The sequence below is a fragment of the Struthio camelus genome, chromosome 4 (genome assembly GCF_040807025.1).
Source record: "Struthio camelus isolate bStrCam1 chromosome 4, bStrCam1.hap1, whole genome shotgun sequence".
NCBI classification, from domain to species: domain Eukaryota; kingdom Metazoa; phylum Chordata; class Aves; order Struthioniformes; family Struthionidae; genus Struthio; species Struthio camelus.
The window spans coordinates 56674083-56689065 of record NC_090945.1 but is presented as its reverse complement, the minus strand read 5'-3'; the positions used below and the strand labels follow the sequence as shown (position 1 = coordinate 56689065).

Here is a 14983-nt window from a genome sequence, read left to right as displayed (position 1 = left end):
GTTTGTGTTAAGAATTAAACTTAGGTTAGCTTTATACCTGTCTCCATAATCTTAATAAGTATGTCACACTAGAGTGAGAAGAATAAGGAATTACAAAAAAACAGAATGAAAAAGGTAGACCTAAATCCTACCAATAACAAAATTTTACAAGATGTGTGACAAGCAAAAGTCTGAAAAATTTATATCATATCACATGAACATTTAAATTAGCCCATACTAAAAAAGCTGGCTTCAAGTTTCAGGCCATTTTTAAACTTCCTAAAAAGTAACAGTGGGTTACCCACAACAGTGGGTGACATACAAATGAAATGTCACTTCCAAAGAAAAAAATTGACACATTCTTAGAAATTTGAAATGAAACTTTTCTTGATGGAAGTTAGCAGTGCGCTCCATGAAAGGAAGCCCTTAAGTGATACAAAATTCATAACAGAGGAGCAATCCCTCACCAGAATCTTCAACAAGTGTTTCATTGTTTTTAAACCACATGATGTCTGGAGGAGGAATGCCATTCGCTGTGCATGATACTTCTATAGTTTCACCAACGTTTGTTGTTTGATTTTCCAGATTTCCTATGAGTGTGGGTGCCATGGGCTCTGTTGGTATGAAAATAAGGTAAAATCACTGAGAATGCAAGAAAACATCTACTTCCCAGTACTAACATTTGATGACTTTACACGTTTGATCCAGTAAAGAAGCCTCAAATCCTTTTAAAACATCAAGAGTCCCAAGGTTCATGTAAAGATCTTAGCTAACCTTCCATATTATATGAAGAAGTCATTATACCGAAAAAAGTTGTTAACAGTATTGATGCAACCTGCTTTGGACTGCACAATCTGTAATTTCCTTTGGCTGCTGAGGGAAGAGGGAATAGGTGAAAGATTGCTTCCCTCACATTTCTATTTTCAGGCCTGTCTGATATTGCTGATCCTTCAGACATTGGTTCAGGACAGCCCAAGAACACGCATAGGTATTTTCTTGAATTAGTACCACAGTTGCCTAATTAACCTAGATGTGTAGGCCTCAAAACAAAGTTATCGTTATTTGCGTCAAAAGCTAATTGATTGTAAGTTTGTACTGCTGGTGCCTAAATCTCAGCGTTATTTGATGACAGTTTTAAATTATATATATAATCTCAAACTCAAGAATCAATGACACAATGCAGTAACATTAATGCCACTGATATAAGCAGGCATTTACAGCTACAGAGAAAAAGGTGTTTTGATATGTAAAATTGCAAAGTTATTGAGCGACAAACATGTGCCATTATTTGGGCAAAAGCTAAACTTCTTGCATAGCACAATTGCATTGTCAATGTTTCCTCACCGATACTGATGAAATGGTAAATCTCTGCTGCCTGGACAATCTCCTCTGCTCCCAGACCCACAATCAGCAGTGGTCAATATGATCAAGGCATCCCCTTTGTTTACAAGAAACAGTCTAAATCTTTTTAACAAAATGAGCGCACCATTAAGCGACGCATGCAGGGCCTGAAGATACCAAGGACTGACACTATTGCAGTAGTTTTCATAAGCAACAACTCATTTTGGTTCACAGTTAGAGATCCATACCTTGAACAGTGAGGTGCTTGACCAGGCAGTGCTGTGTTTTAGCCTTTTTGTCCTGAGCAATGCAAACATAGTCCCCTCCATCCTGGAGAGAGATGTTATGGAGAACGAGCTCTAAGGTGACATTTTCACCATTGGTATTTGAAACAGTTGCATTCAGCTTTTGAAGAGCATCAAGGTTCTTGCAGACAGGCATGGGTAACCCTGCAAAGGGAGTCTGTGAAGTATGAGCACTGAGTTTGTACCATGACAGCTTCTCAAAGGTGAATTTGTCTGCTGTGCATTGCAAGGACATGTTATCCTTCTCTGTGAGCTGATTTCGGGGCTGGACATTAATTTCAAGACCCCCTGCAAATTAAAAAACACAAGAAATTTCTATTAGGGTGTACATTTTGTCACCAGTATTTACCTGAGAAAGCTTCTTTGGAAACCTGCAAATATAGCCTCATCCTCATTTTGCCCAGATGTAAATGAGGAAATAAAACACTCACAAATCAGAGCAATTATTTATGTAGCGAAAATAATCTCATTAAAGCAGCACACTTAATATGGATCAAAGATAGGCCTGTGTAATGAATAGAGTTCCTCTTCCTATAGAAGTTCCTGGCAGCCTAAGATGATTCTTAGCATTATTTTATGGCTAATTTTTAGATTTGAATTAAAGTACTGTTTCAGCATGTAAATATGGAGACTGATTTTCAGGAAGACAGAAGCTCTTTTTCACTCAGTTTTGAAAATGTTAGTCTTAGCTTTTATAGTAAGATACCAAGGACTCATTCTCACTCATTTTCACTCATTTTGTGACACTAATATAATTTCTCCCTTGCTTTTTTTCAGTGACTGCCATAGCCCAACAGCAGTCCATGTCAGGACAATAGTGCCCATTCTACGTCATTTTCATGGGCCTGTCACTCCATTGATGCCAATAAAACTAACCATTCAGTAAAAGGTAATTAGTGATTTTAAAGACTGCATTAGGAAAATATTCAGTAGGCCATATAGATTAAAGGATTTTATAAAAGACAGGAATCAAACAATTGTGTTGAAGTTCATGTCATTAGTGAAGCAGAGGAAATAAGATTAATTTAACATGGCTGTTTTCAACAAGGTAGACTTACTGGTCACATGAAAGGAGATAACTCTCTCACTTGACCCAGCTCTGTTTGTAGCCATACATCTGTACAAAGCAGACACATTCGCCGCTTGAATCACAAGGGTGCTCACAGTCTACAAAAGAACAATCGAGCATTAGTGCCAACGTAGGTGAGCCTAATCATCAAAACAGCTCAGCAAAGTGTCGTGTAGGTATCTGCAAAACTGAAAATGCCTCCCCAGCACAAATCCATGACATGTCATGTGCACAGTTTGTTACTGCTGTTTACATTTTTTTCTTAGCTGTGTACCAGTAAGACAAAAGAAAACAACAGAAATAAACCTGTCAGAATGCACACTTCAGCGTATGCATTAACGCTGCACCCACAATCTTTTCTGCTCTTCAGTCTCTCCAAACTCCCTCTTGTACAGTTAAATGGTGAGATTAACTCACTTATCTCCAGACCCATAAAGAGTACGCACTGAAATCTAAGTCAGTCAGTTTCCTCAATGGAGGCTCACTTTCGGTAAGTGTCTAAAACATTTGAAGCATCTATCTCTGCCTACCACTTTCAACAGGAGCTTAAATGATTGGCTAGAGCAGATTCCTAAGTTTTAGTTGGTTAACATTAGGTGAAAGGAGTCTAATCCTTAATGCCGTATTTCCAGATCCTCAGGTCACTGAACAGGGCTAATCATTCCCAACTAATAGAAAAGAAAATCTGCTCACCTTTGTTTTCCCAGCGATAGTAACAACTCGATGTTTAATTTCAATCTGATTCCCACCCTTTCTCTCTGAGATCACTTTCCATTTCCTGCATGCATATGGATTGGCTCCTGAGCGAACTTTTCTGAGATAGGTAGAGACATATGCATTAGATAAGGAGAATATTAGCCCTTCAAGACTGGGGATTTTTTGCTCTCTTTATAATACACAGATACTTATCTATAAATCAGATGGATCATTGGCCACACTCTACATCTGACAGAGAAGAGTATGTTTCTGGAAACGTTTCTATTAAATTGCCCCCTACAACCTTCTAAGACCTTTGTGCCCTGTAAAATAAGAATTCTCCAGGCCTAAAGGTGAATTTCGTAATTTATCTGCCTATGTCAGTTCAATCAGGATGCTTGGAGGGAAGCAGCTATTCTGGGAACAAATCTCCATTCATAAATGGATGATTCAAGTTAATTTAGTTCAAAGGAAGACAGAGAGACATAGAAATCACTGAACTCCCTAAAAGAATTTCTTGAGGACAGTAGCCCTTGTGTAGGAAGCAACCAGGCACCAAAGGAAGAAACTAGTGGAAGTCATTTTGAAAACAACAACAGGAAAGAAGAATGCTTTTTTTTAACCTTTTTTTTTTTTTTTAAAGGAAATCTGGGCTTATGGCAGGCCCAGATAAGGAAAGCTGCGTGAATCTCAGTCAGGCACTCTCTCTATCATTCCCCAACATCAAGCAGTGCACTTCCTCTGAGATACACTTTCACACAGATAAAGAGCACCATATACTCAGCACTTGACCAGTGCAAGAAAAAAACACAAAGATCTGTAATTAGCATAAGCAGCAAATTTCCTGTGTTTGGGGTTGAGTTTTGGGCCTGCAGCTGCCCAATGAGAGATCTGATGGGACAGCATACAGATAGTTGTCTCTGAAACGCAGCACAAACCCAGATACCTTCAAGAAGGCACGAAGACAACAAACAAGCGCTGGCTTCTCGCTGAGGGTGGCCCTTGCCTTTACAGCTCACTGCCTACAAGCTCAGCAGAGCCCAACTGTGGCAGCCTGCCTATTAAGTAACACGATCTTTCCTTGATTGGTTATTAGGTTAATTTTAACCATGTCCTACAACATGAAGTCAGTCTGAGCCTACAGTAGTCATGAGCAAAAGCTCAGTCATGACTTAAATGGGAGCAAAACAGAGAGAGCAAGCTATCTAGCGACAACAGTCCCCAGACCTGAACTCTTCCATGTCCAACTCTCTCCCTAGCCATTTATACTTGTACAGGGCATCCTTAATTTTCCAGTCCAGTTCAGCTGAGTTCAGTTCAAAATCCAGACGGAGGAAGACATCATAATTACCTTCTAACACTGCAATTCTGATTAAATCCCGGTCTAAAACTTTAGGTAGCTGTGCTAACTCTGTCTCTGGCTGAAAGCAGGCTTAAGAGGACTTTTCAGCAATCAGTGACCTTGAAAGCAGAGAAATTCTCCAGCTATGACCCCCCAGGAAGCTCCCTGACCTCTGGTAGAGGGAAGTTAGTGTTCCTGCCCTTCTGCCCCATATCAGAAGTTCTGTCTGCACAAGGCTCAAATTTGTACTCCATAGAGTCTGGTCATGAAGGCAACAAGCCAATGAACACCCCCCCCAAAAAAAAAAATCTCTGAAGAGCTACAAAAGTCACAGAAGATAGAAAAGTTGCCATATCACTTCGCACTTACTGGGGGCTGAAAGTGCACTCCTCCTCCAGCTGCCAGTACCACAGGATGGTAGCAGGAGGCGGGACCGCGTAGACAGTGCAGGTGAGTGTTTGAGTTGAACCATACTTGTAGGAGTCGACAGGTGCCAGCAATGCATTCTCACCGATCTGAGGAGGAACTACAGGAGAGAGCCAGCATGTTATACCTCCTAGGTGGACGGTCCCTCTCCTGCTAGAACGGAGGGATGTTCTCGGACTGTATGGCATAAAGAACCTCTCGTGGCAACTAATTCACTCAGTGCCCCATATTGCTTCACCCTATAGGAAGCTGGTTGTCCTCCATGCCATCTGACTGCAACAGAGTGCATCTCCAATGAAAAAGTACGTATGAGGAAGAGATGAACATGCCCAACACCTTGCTGGATCAGGCCTTCAACACATAAGGCTTAATAGCTCTAACAAATATTTATTTCATTACCCTCCAGAATGTAGCCTTCAAACTTGCACTACTATCTCCAGCCATTAAAAGCATATTATTTCCCAGCCCCGATCCCACTGCCTTTAGCCTCACTGCCCTTTCCAAGACCTATGGTTTCCAAAGCACTCAGGCTAGGCTGTTTCCTGGGGAGCAGAGAGGAGGAGGAAGGCTCCGCAGGGCAGGACAGAAGAGAAGGAGCAGCCCATCTACGGCAGGAAGGATGGGCGAGGCAGGCCAGGACAGAGCAGGGTGGGGGAGGACTCCGGCAGCAAGGCAAGCGGGAGAGAGCATGGAGGGCAGGAAGAGAGCAGGACACAGAAGCAAAGAAATAATATACAGAAAATAAAAAGGAAAACAAACACACGCATGCGTGTGTGCACACACACACACGTGGGCGCGCGCACACACACACACACACACACACACACACACACACACAAGCATCATCACAGCAAGAGCCTGCAGTTTCTTGAGAGGTAAATCCTGGAACAAGGATGGGCCATCTCTGCATTCCCATGACTGAGGTTTTAAGTGATCTCTTTTAGGCCCCTTTCCCCTCCACTCTTTAGGTCTTCATAGCACTGAGATGAATTTAATCCTAGAAATGGTAATATACTTTATCTACATGTAAAAGAAAGGTACCACTCATGTATCACTTACCATTCACAAAGAGGTTGAACGTATGTCTCTTCTGCATCTTGTTAGTGGGGTTTGTAAGTACAACAGTGTAATTCCCAGCATCCTTTTCAGTTGCTTCAGTGATTGTTAATGTGTAACCAAGTTTAACTGTATGATTTGCATTGATGGCTTTTCCATTTTTATACCTAAAGAAAATATATGGTGATTTGAATACTTCAGGGATTTACCTTGACTAAAAAAAGCTCAGTTTTTCTAACATGTTGTGTCCTGATTCTTACCATTTTGCCTCTGGTAGAGGATATCCTTTAAACCTGACAGGAATTTTTACTGTATCACCTAACTTTGTCTCAACCACATTCTCCATTTTCTCCAGATGAATAAAAGGATTTTCTGTAAAAATAAATAAAATAAAACATGGTCTTTCCACATTGACAGAAATGTAAATTGTCTCCATTTAGGTTAGCGTTTAACAGAAGATGACAGAGAAAGGCCCATGATGGGATGCCACTGAGATAGCACAGGAAGCTTCAAATGTATGATCTATGAGACAAGCCTGAGCCTTAAACCCCAAGTTGGGCTCTGGAAGGATGGATCCACCATGCTCACAGTCCTTTCCCTTACACAGTGGAAATACACACGTGCATATGTGTATCATAAAACTGGCTTGATTGTCTCATTTCAGGAAATAATAGTATTCAAAATAGCATGTGATAAAGTTATATAATTGAGAAGAGGCTGAAAGTATTTACTTGAATACTCTATTTACAGTCACAAAATACTCTGAAATGATTTATGCTACTTCTTAAAAACCTGCACTCAGACTAAGACAGTGATTGGCCCAGTGGCTAAGATTTACAATGGAATTGATTTAATATCTGGTACACTCACTATAGCAAATGATCTGGTTTTGGATCCTGAAGAAAAAGAGACTCAACTTTCTCCTGGGTTCTTTCTATCTTGAATCACTGTGTCACATAATAAATTTGAAGGCCAAAAAAAAAAAAAAAAGCCATTAAGCCTTCTGGACTCAGACCTCAGAAAACCACAGTCTCCTCCAAAATATAAAAACCTTTGTCTGACAGGGTGATTAAAAATCAGCCATTCTCATGCTGGCAGAATTCTTCCAGAAGTAAGCCAGTGGAAGCTTGCTGGGGTTCTGCCCAAGAGGGCCTTGAGAAAAGACTGTAGGATGTGGCCCTGTACTTATCTGTGCACTTAACCAAAGTTGTTTCCTTTGCATCATTTCCTTATGACCTAGAACTAGAGTTGATTCAGATATTCATAACGTAAAGGCCAAAAGTTTTATTCTCCTAGCTTCATTCATGCCGACCCAGACTCCTGAGAGTCACAGAGCCACCAGAATCTAGCTTAAGTTCACCTGGTCTGAGAAAAGTCAACCTTTATACAATTATCCACACAAATTAGCTTTACAGTACCTTAGAGAGGACATCACAGAAGAGGACCAGACGTTAACCTCAGTTTATTTTACCGTTCATTTTCCTAGAGGACGTTATGGCTTGCAGTAACAGTCACATACATCATCCTTTAAAAGCTTATCATTAGAAAATCTTGTGGTATAAATATAATTCTATTGAAGAATATGTTAGCGAGTGCAACGCTGTAGCTACAATTTGGTCAATTGCTGTACATTGAAGTTTTTCATTATATAATATGGCTCAAATATATCATATGGATATTCTGCATCCCAGTAATCAATCCCAACTCTGAAACAATCAACAGAACTGAATCTGAAGATCCCATACCATGGATAATAAAGTAACTGCTGTTTTTCATGTTCATACGGCCGCTGGATGCTGCACAAGTATATCGACCTTTATCACTTAAGGACACACTGTCAATGGTAAGAGTGCTTACAAACTTCTTTATTTCTCCTGTAGTGGTTTTTAAATCCCTTATGGTTGCACGCTTTTCCTGTAACAGACAAAAGATAGAATTGTTCTGGAATTGGTTTACTCTTACTCTTCCTCTCATCCTTTGCACAACCGTATATACAACAGACTAGACTTTGCGTATTATCAGCTCTTTTGTTAATATTATAAAGGAGGAAACAACATTCTAACTAAGCCTAATTTTGTTGTGATGTCGGCACCTTTAAGTTATTATAGTTTTACCTTGATAGAAGGGTAGTCCCATTTAAAATCAATTCCCACATTCAGCTCCGTCCTTACAGTACAATTTAGAACCAATTTTTCTCCTACTGCCAGCTCTACTTGGTAATGCGGGTTCATAGTCAGGTCATAAATTCGGTACCCTAGAGGATGAAAAAAGGCACAAAAAATGGAGGGAAGAAAAGCTTTCTTCACAGCGTTCAGCAGCCACTTTCCCAGGAACATTCATCTTCTCAAAGCTCTAGCGTGGTGCGATGACTGGCTAAAGAAGCCTGGAGAGAAGCCTGCATATGTCTGCACTGACCACTTCTGATCTGTGACATGTGAGCTGTGTCAGACAGCAGTGAAGCAGGACATATACACTTGATCTGAGCCCCCCTGATGGGGTGAGAAGAAACCTTCCCTGCCTCAGGCAGAGCAGGAGGTAGAGAGGAGACATTGACCCACATCATCTTTTTCAGTGAGATGCAAATGAGGTCTGCCACACTTCAAGGAGACCAGAGGCCAGGCAGCCCCCACAAGCACAGCACTGAGCCTAAGCAAATTCATCCTACGCCTCAGCAGAGCAAAGGGCCAACCCCATCTGTTGTTGAGCAGCTGATTACAGGAGAAATTCAATGATCAGCCATCAAGTCCTGGCAGCACAGTGACAAATCCCACTCCCCATCGTTGGCACTACAGCTTGAAAGCAGGCATGCGGGGCAGGACACCCTCAATTCTTTCGAGCCACTTAAAAGTTAGATGTTTAACATGGGCTGTTTCTCTCCTCTATAGTTATGGGAAAAAGGTAAGGCACACCACCACTCTAGGCAATCTCAGACACCATCCTAGCCCTGGTGAGACCTCAAGCTAAAGGAGATGAATCTCCACCCAACAATACCATGGAACTTTATTAAGAATGGCAGTCTCACGTTGCTAAAATTACCCAAAGTTTAATTTGTGCAATCAAATATTTAAAATATTCCAAAATGTATAGAAATTCTGAATTTGCTCCAAACCAGAGCAAAGAACGATGAACTAGGTGGAGAAGCAAGAGATTGCTACACAGAGTAAAAGATGGAGGGCTGTTATGTCTTCCTGCTTCAATGACACTGCCAGGCAAAGGGAGACTATCTGGGTGCTAACTAGCCTTTTCAAGCAGTTGTTGTGTCCTCAGAGTTAAAAGAGAAAAAACTACAGTTTCAGCGCAGACTTAAGCCCTCACAGAATCATCATGTTATTTCTGAGTTTTGATGAACAACTGATATGATATCAGGAGAACATACATTTCTTTCAGAGTCAGGACATAACTATGAAGGCAGACAAGACAACCAAATTCCTAGTGAGACACCTCTCTTCAGATCCCCCATTCCCTTGGTATCCCCTCAGAGCAACAACCCTTCCCTCTGCTGCTAAGGGATGCCTGCCTCTAGTTCCCTTCAGTTTTGACTCAGACCCTAGATAAGTGTAGATAAAGTAGAAAAGAGAGTGACTTTAGGAAAAAGGGCTTGCATTGCTGGAAAAAAAAATCCCTAGCATTTATGTAAAACACTAAAAATAGAAGCACTTATCCCAACAATCAACCAGAAACAACACAATACACTGCATTTAAAAGAAAAGTAACATATATCACAACACCCATTTTGCATTAGCTGCATTGTCAGTGCTGAACAACCTACAGTCTAACAAACCGTAGTTGGTTCAGTATGTTGTATCAAGCAAAACAACATGGGCTATAGGGAAAAATCTTTGCCTTACCTACAACTGCGACTATGTATATCACAGACTGGTAGCTTTCATCATCTATTTTAGCTTCACAGAAGACCATGCCTGCATAGTTGATTAAATGACTGGGTATAGTGAAGCCTTTTTTATTATTCCATGAAATTGATTTACCATCAGGAACAAATATCTTCTCTGGATATTTCTGTTTGAAACATTGATAAAAAATATAATCAAATTCCAAAAATCAAGCAGTCCCAAAGTTTTAAGTCCAATATCTTCCGTAACAGCATAAGCCTACTTTTAACATCTTAGCTCAAGCAATCTTCTTTTCATAGACAATGAATGTGTATTTGCAGAGTGCAGGAGCACGGATGAGTATAGTTACCGCGCTCACCTTCTAATCATAGCTCTAAAATTCCCACAGAGAAAAATAGTTTTTTAAGAAACATATTTAAATACTCCATCATTTGAAGTATAATCATATTGACTTTAACTAACTCTTAAAACAATAATGGGCTTTTTCCTTACCGCATGTAGAGATACATTGAGATTTGATACAGTTCCAAGGCATGGTACTACCACTGTTTTATTCTTAGTGATGTATACAATGCCGAGTTGATCACTAACTGAAGTCACAAATGGAGATCTGTAATCTAGAAGAACATTTGGTTGGTAAATAGATATTATTTGTCAAGTGATTTGGGAGCAAACTTTTTCCATTTTTTTCTTTCTCTGTTTATTCCTTCTCAAATCAGTTTTATTTCTTTCTACCTGGCAAAACACTCAAATGATGAGAATAAAGGGAGGGCTATGTTTTGACAGCCACCCAGTTTTACAATACTATTATTCTCAAAACAGTTATCAGCAGGAGTACGTACTTCAGAGAATAGCTTCCTGCCACGGCACTCTTTGTGCAGGCAAAAATCTGATTTACCCTAGTATAACTTTGCTTGCATAAGTATTACAGGAAATATCAGTTAAAGTAGTGACACGCTAAACAGCCCCCAAAACAGCAGGGTCCTTTTCAGAGTCAGTCAAAAAAAAAAAGAGAGCTCATGATCTTATAGAACAAGCTAGCTCATGTATATAACAACACCCCATTGTTAAAAATGCTAACCACAAGTTAGAATAAAAAGGAAATAGGACGCACAAGAACATGGGTACCAACGCAAGTGCAAAAAAGGGAGATGCCTTAGTGTATGCACCTTCTTAAGCTGAATGTATAACTGAAGGCTTTGCAGCAGCTGCCATGCTCTTCAGCATTTCTATCAACAGAACTGATAGCCTGAGTCTGAAACTCAGCTTTTACTCCTATAGTCAACCAATGCACGGAAGCTCACGGTTTAATTTGTTTGAACAGCATCAGTTAGTACAAATGGTAAAAGGCAGGGTGATACGTCTATTTTAAAAAATACATACGACCTCTATAATCCTCCCTTGTAGGAAACTCCTACTGACTTCAGTAATAGCTCTGCAATCATGAGGACAGGCTGAGAGCACAGTAGAGATATATGCAGGCTAAGTTCTGGGCAGAGGAGAAAAGTAGACTAAGTACCGTACATGGAAGGTTAATTTAAAATTACAAGCACACAGCTTTTTCTATTGAAGGCAGCGAGCATATTGGCATGTAACTACTTAGCATGAAAATGGGTAGGAAAAATAATAGTTTCATAGGACTAAAAATTTTGGGATTTAGAAATTTTAATGCCAAAATCATTTTGAGACGCTTAATACCCCTTTTCATTTTGCAGAGAGGTGGGAGTCACATATGAACTGTGTAAGCACTTACCTTGAACATAGACATAAATGGTTGTAGCTGCCTGGCTGTCCCTGTAAAGGCACCTGTAGTCTCCTGTGTCATTGCCTATTACTTTTAGGAGAGTAAGCATCTTACAGTAGGGGCCATCACTACAGTTTGTCACAGCGATACGCTTCTCAGCACTGCTCTGATTGTTCGGCCAGAACCAGTCCAGAGCTCTCTGACCACTAGGAAAGCAAATGTTAGAGAAGCATTAGCACGTGATGGGTATCAGTACGGTTGCCAAGCTGGTAAAACTCAGTTCTGCTAGTCTCTACAGGTACAAAAAGGAATTGGCTTCATTACGTAGCATGGATTGTCAAGTCCCATATGACAAATTCACACAAACCAAGCTATTACTAATACCTACGTGGAAGCTATTTCATTTTGAGAATTCAGTGATGGCAAATCGAAGTAACACAGATCCTAAAAGGGAGGGGCGAGAGCCTCACTCCCCAGCACACCCTGCAAGGATCCAGCTAATGCCGCGTCTCCTTGCACTTCCCAGCTCCTCTCACAGGGTAGTAGTCGGGACTAGACCAAAGCTACTCTGAAGCACTTTTTATGTCATGCCCATTGGCTAGCCTGCTGCTGTACCTTTCTTCAGTGATCCTCCGTTACTGTAACCCTTTAAGATCATTTCTAAAGCCCATCAGGGAAAAGCACAGGGGAAGGGAGAATTACAAAGGGAGGGGAGAGAAACGGGAGAGATGAAAGGAGAGAGAGAAAGAGTCATCTGTAATTCTGTACAAAAAAAGGCTGCATAAGTAACCCCCATCAAAAGCATACTGGCCAGATTTGCCCTTACCTGCAAGTAATATTTAGAGTAGCATTTGCAGTTATTGTGAGGACATCTTTTTGGATGCTAAGGCTTGGCTGATCCAGAGAAGTAAATAAACCTGCAAAAATATGTATGAAAAACCTCCAGTCAAAGCAATTACAAGATAAAAGTAAATGCTGCTCAATCAGAAAAGCATCACATACAAGTAGATGCTACATGTTTTAAGTGGACACTTTCACATCATCTGCTTAGCAGTGTAGCGGTAAATAATGACTTTTCACACATCACAAAGTTCAAAAACTCTGTCATAACAGGAAGAAAAGGCAGATGGTCAGGACCTAGCTGCAGAGCACTACAATTCATCGAGCCAGGGTGGAGTTCCTGTTTTTTTGCATTGCCAGATTCAAGGTCTAACAAGAGGATGTTGGACATTGAAATAAAGCGAACCTTCATCTGATGATCTCACTCCCTGGGGAAAGGGATCACCAGCTTTTCTTATAATAAATTGCATATATTTATATTCTTTGAGCCTGCTGATTAAGGAATTCAGTGAAGAATTCCTTTGCACAGTTTGCCACAAAGTCAAGGTCTCATGAGCCCAGCACTGCTCTTCTTTACCATGTTTTTCTCACGTTGCCCCTCTCTTCCTAAGCAGCCGGGCAAAACCCATTACCCTCGAGCTCTCTTCACGCCAGGGTTGCATCAGGCTCGCGCCGAGCCACCTGCGCTCGCGAAGGCTGCGATTTCAGCGCCGATGCTCGCTCTGAGGCAACACAGTCCAGGTTGCGCAAGGCTTGCGAGGAACACAGCCAGAGGTTTTCAGGCCGCGCTCCCGCCAGGAATCCTGCCCCACCGGCGCAGGACCAGGACTCCCCACCGGCACAGCGCGGCCAGCCGCCGCGGGTGACAAGACGGCCGGGCCAGGCCTTAACTCTTTCCCTGCCCTTCCCCTCGCGCGTCCCCGCGGTTTAACCAAGGGCGGCCGATGACAGCCCCGGGCTGGGGCTCCCGCCGCGGACCCGCAGCCCAGCCGACGGCTGCCCCTCAGCCGAGCCGCACCGTTGCTCATCAGCACCGCCGGGCACAGCCCTTCCCCGCCGGGCTGCAGGCCCGCGGCCGCCCGGCCGAGCCCCCCTCCTCGACACCCCGCGGGGCCGCAGCAGCGCAACGGCTCCGCGGCCGCCCCCCCTCCCCCCAACCGCCCTTTGCGGGGCGCCCCGACGGGTGCCGCTTACCGGGCGCCAAGCACAGCGCGGCCACCAGCACCAACGCCGCGCCGAGCTCCATGCCGCGGCCGCCGGGCCCTCCCGCCAGCCGGGGGCGGCTTCAGCTGCGGGCGCTGCCGAGCGCGGAGCGACGTCGGGGCAGTGGCAGCGGCAGGGGCCGGGGCAGGAGCCGCTCCGCGCCGCGCCGCGGGATGCGGGACCCCGGCGAGCGCCGCCGGCCCCGCCCCGCCCCGTCCCGTCCCCTCGGGCTGGGGGCGGGGCCTCGCCGCCGCCGCCCCGCCCCGTCCCCGGCGGCCGTTGGCCGGAGGGACGGTTGGGCCGTTGGCGGCCTGGGCCGGGCGGGCGAGGAGACGTTGTCGGGGTGGCCGGTGGGACCTCGCGTGACAGGGTTCTTCCTGAGGCACGTGCAGGAAGACACGGTTCTTCTCCTGCTGCCCCTTGACTTTATCCACCCGAGCTTTTACGTCTCTGACCATAGGAAGACCTGCGTTTGCAGGACAACTTGAAAGTCCCTCAGTCAGGTGCATCTTCTCGGCGCGTGTGACACGTATCCATCAGTTTAACTGACTAAATCACGTCCAGCAGAATCCGGCAACTTCTCGTAAGATTCATCCTTTCCACCCTTTTCCTCCAACAGCCAAATCCAGTACTCTTTCCCCAGGTATCAATACCAGCTGCGGTACTGATTCCCCTTTCATACTGCAGGTTTCATCCCCCCCCCCCCCCAAAAAAAAATTAACCCCCATCCCCAACTAGAATTGTACTTTTTAATCGAAATTATTAACCAAGCCACTGTTGAAAGACAAGTTCATGAAGCAGTCCTTCTGGGAAAATAAATACATGGTCATAAATGCTTTATCCATACACATAAATCTACAGCCTCAGGGGGGAAACAAATACATCTGCAGTAACAAATGGGTAGGTAGGTAGGTGGAGAGATAGACAGATAGATAGAATAGGTAGACAGATAGATAAAATAGGTGGGTAGATAGATAAGTAGCCATCTAAGTAGGAAAATGGACAGAAACAACATAGCTATATACATAACTGCATGCATGCATGTACATACATATCTGCATACTACAGTTTTCTCTTTACCTGCAGATCTGCATGTGAGCCTGTCCACAAATGAATAAGTTAACGAAGCAG

The 14983-nt window shown here is 43.1% G+C and overlaps 1 protein-coding gene across 1 annotated transcript in view; it reads right to left on the bottom strand.

Annotated features, from left to right (window-relative positions):
- The window catches only part of KDR (kinase insert domain receptor), a 34632-nt gene extending 20576 nt beyond the window's left edge, over positions 1-14056 (bottom strand). The window contains exons 1-14 of the mRNA XM_068942869.1: positions 13844-14056; positions 12636-12726; positions 11819-12015; positions 10558-10682; positions 10063-10231; positions 8329-8468; positions 7960-8128; positions 6475-6586; positions 6218-6381; positions 5102-5258; positions 3388-3508; positions 2684-2792; positions 1569-1913; positions 447-593 (exon numbers count right to left, since the gene is read on the bottom strand). Coding sequence (XP_068798970.1) covers positions 447-593; positions 1569-1913; positions 2684-2792; positions 3388-3508; positions 5102-5258; positions 6218-6381; positions 6475-6586; positions 7960-8128; positions 8329-8468; positions 10063-10231; positions 10558-10682; positions 11819-12015; positions 12636-12726; positions 13844-13895 — 2098 coding nt within the window. The 5' untranslated portion in view covers positions 13896-14056. The remainder of the gene's footprint in view (positions 1-446; positions 594-1568; positions 1914-2683; positions 2793-3387; positions 3509-5101; positions 5259-6217; positions 6382-6474; positions 6587-7959; positions 8129-8328; positions 8469-10062; positions 10232-10557; positions 10683-11818; positions 12016-12635; positions 12727-13843) is intronic.
- Positions 14057-14983: the final 927 nt, after the last annotated feature.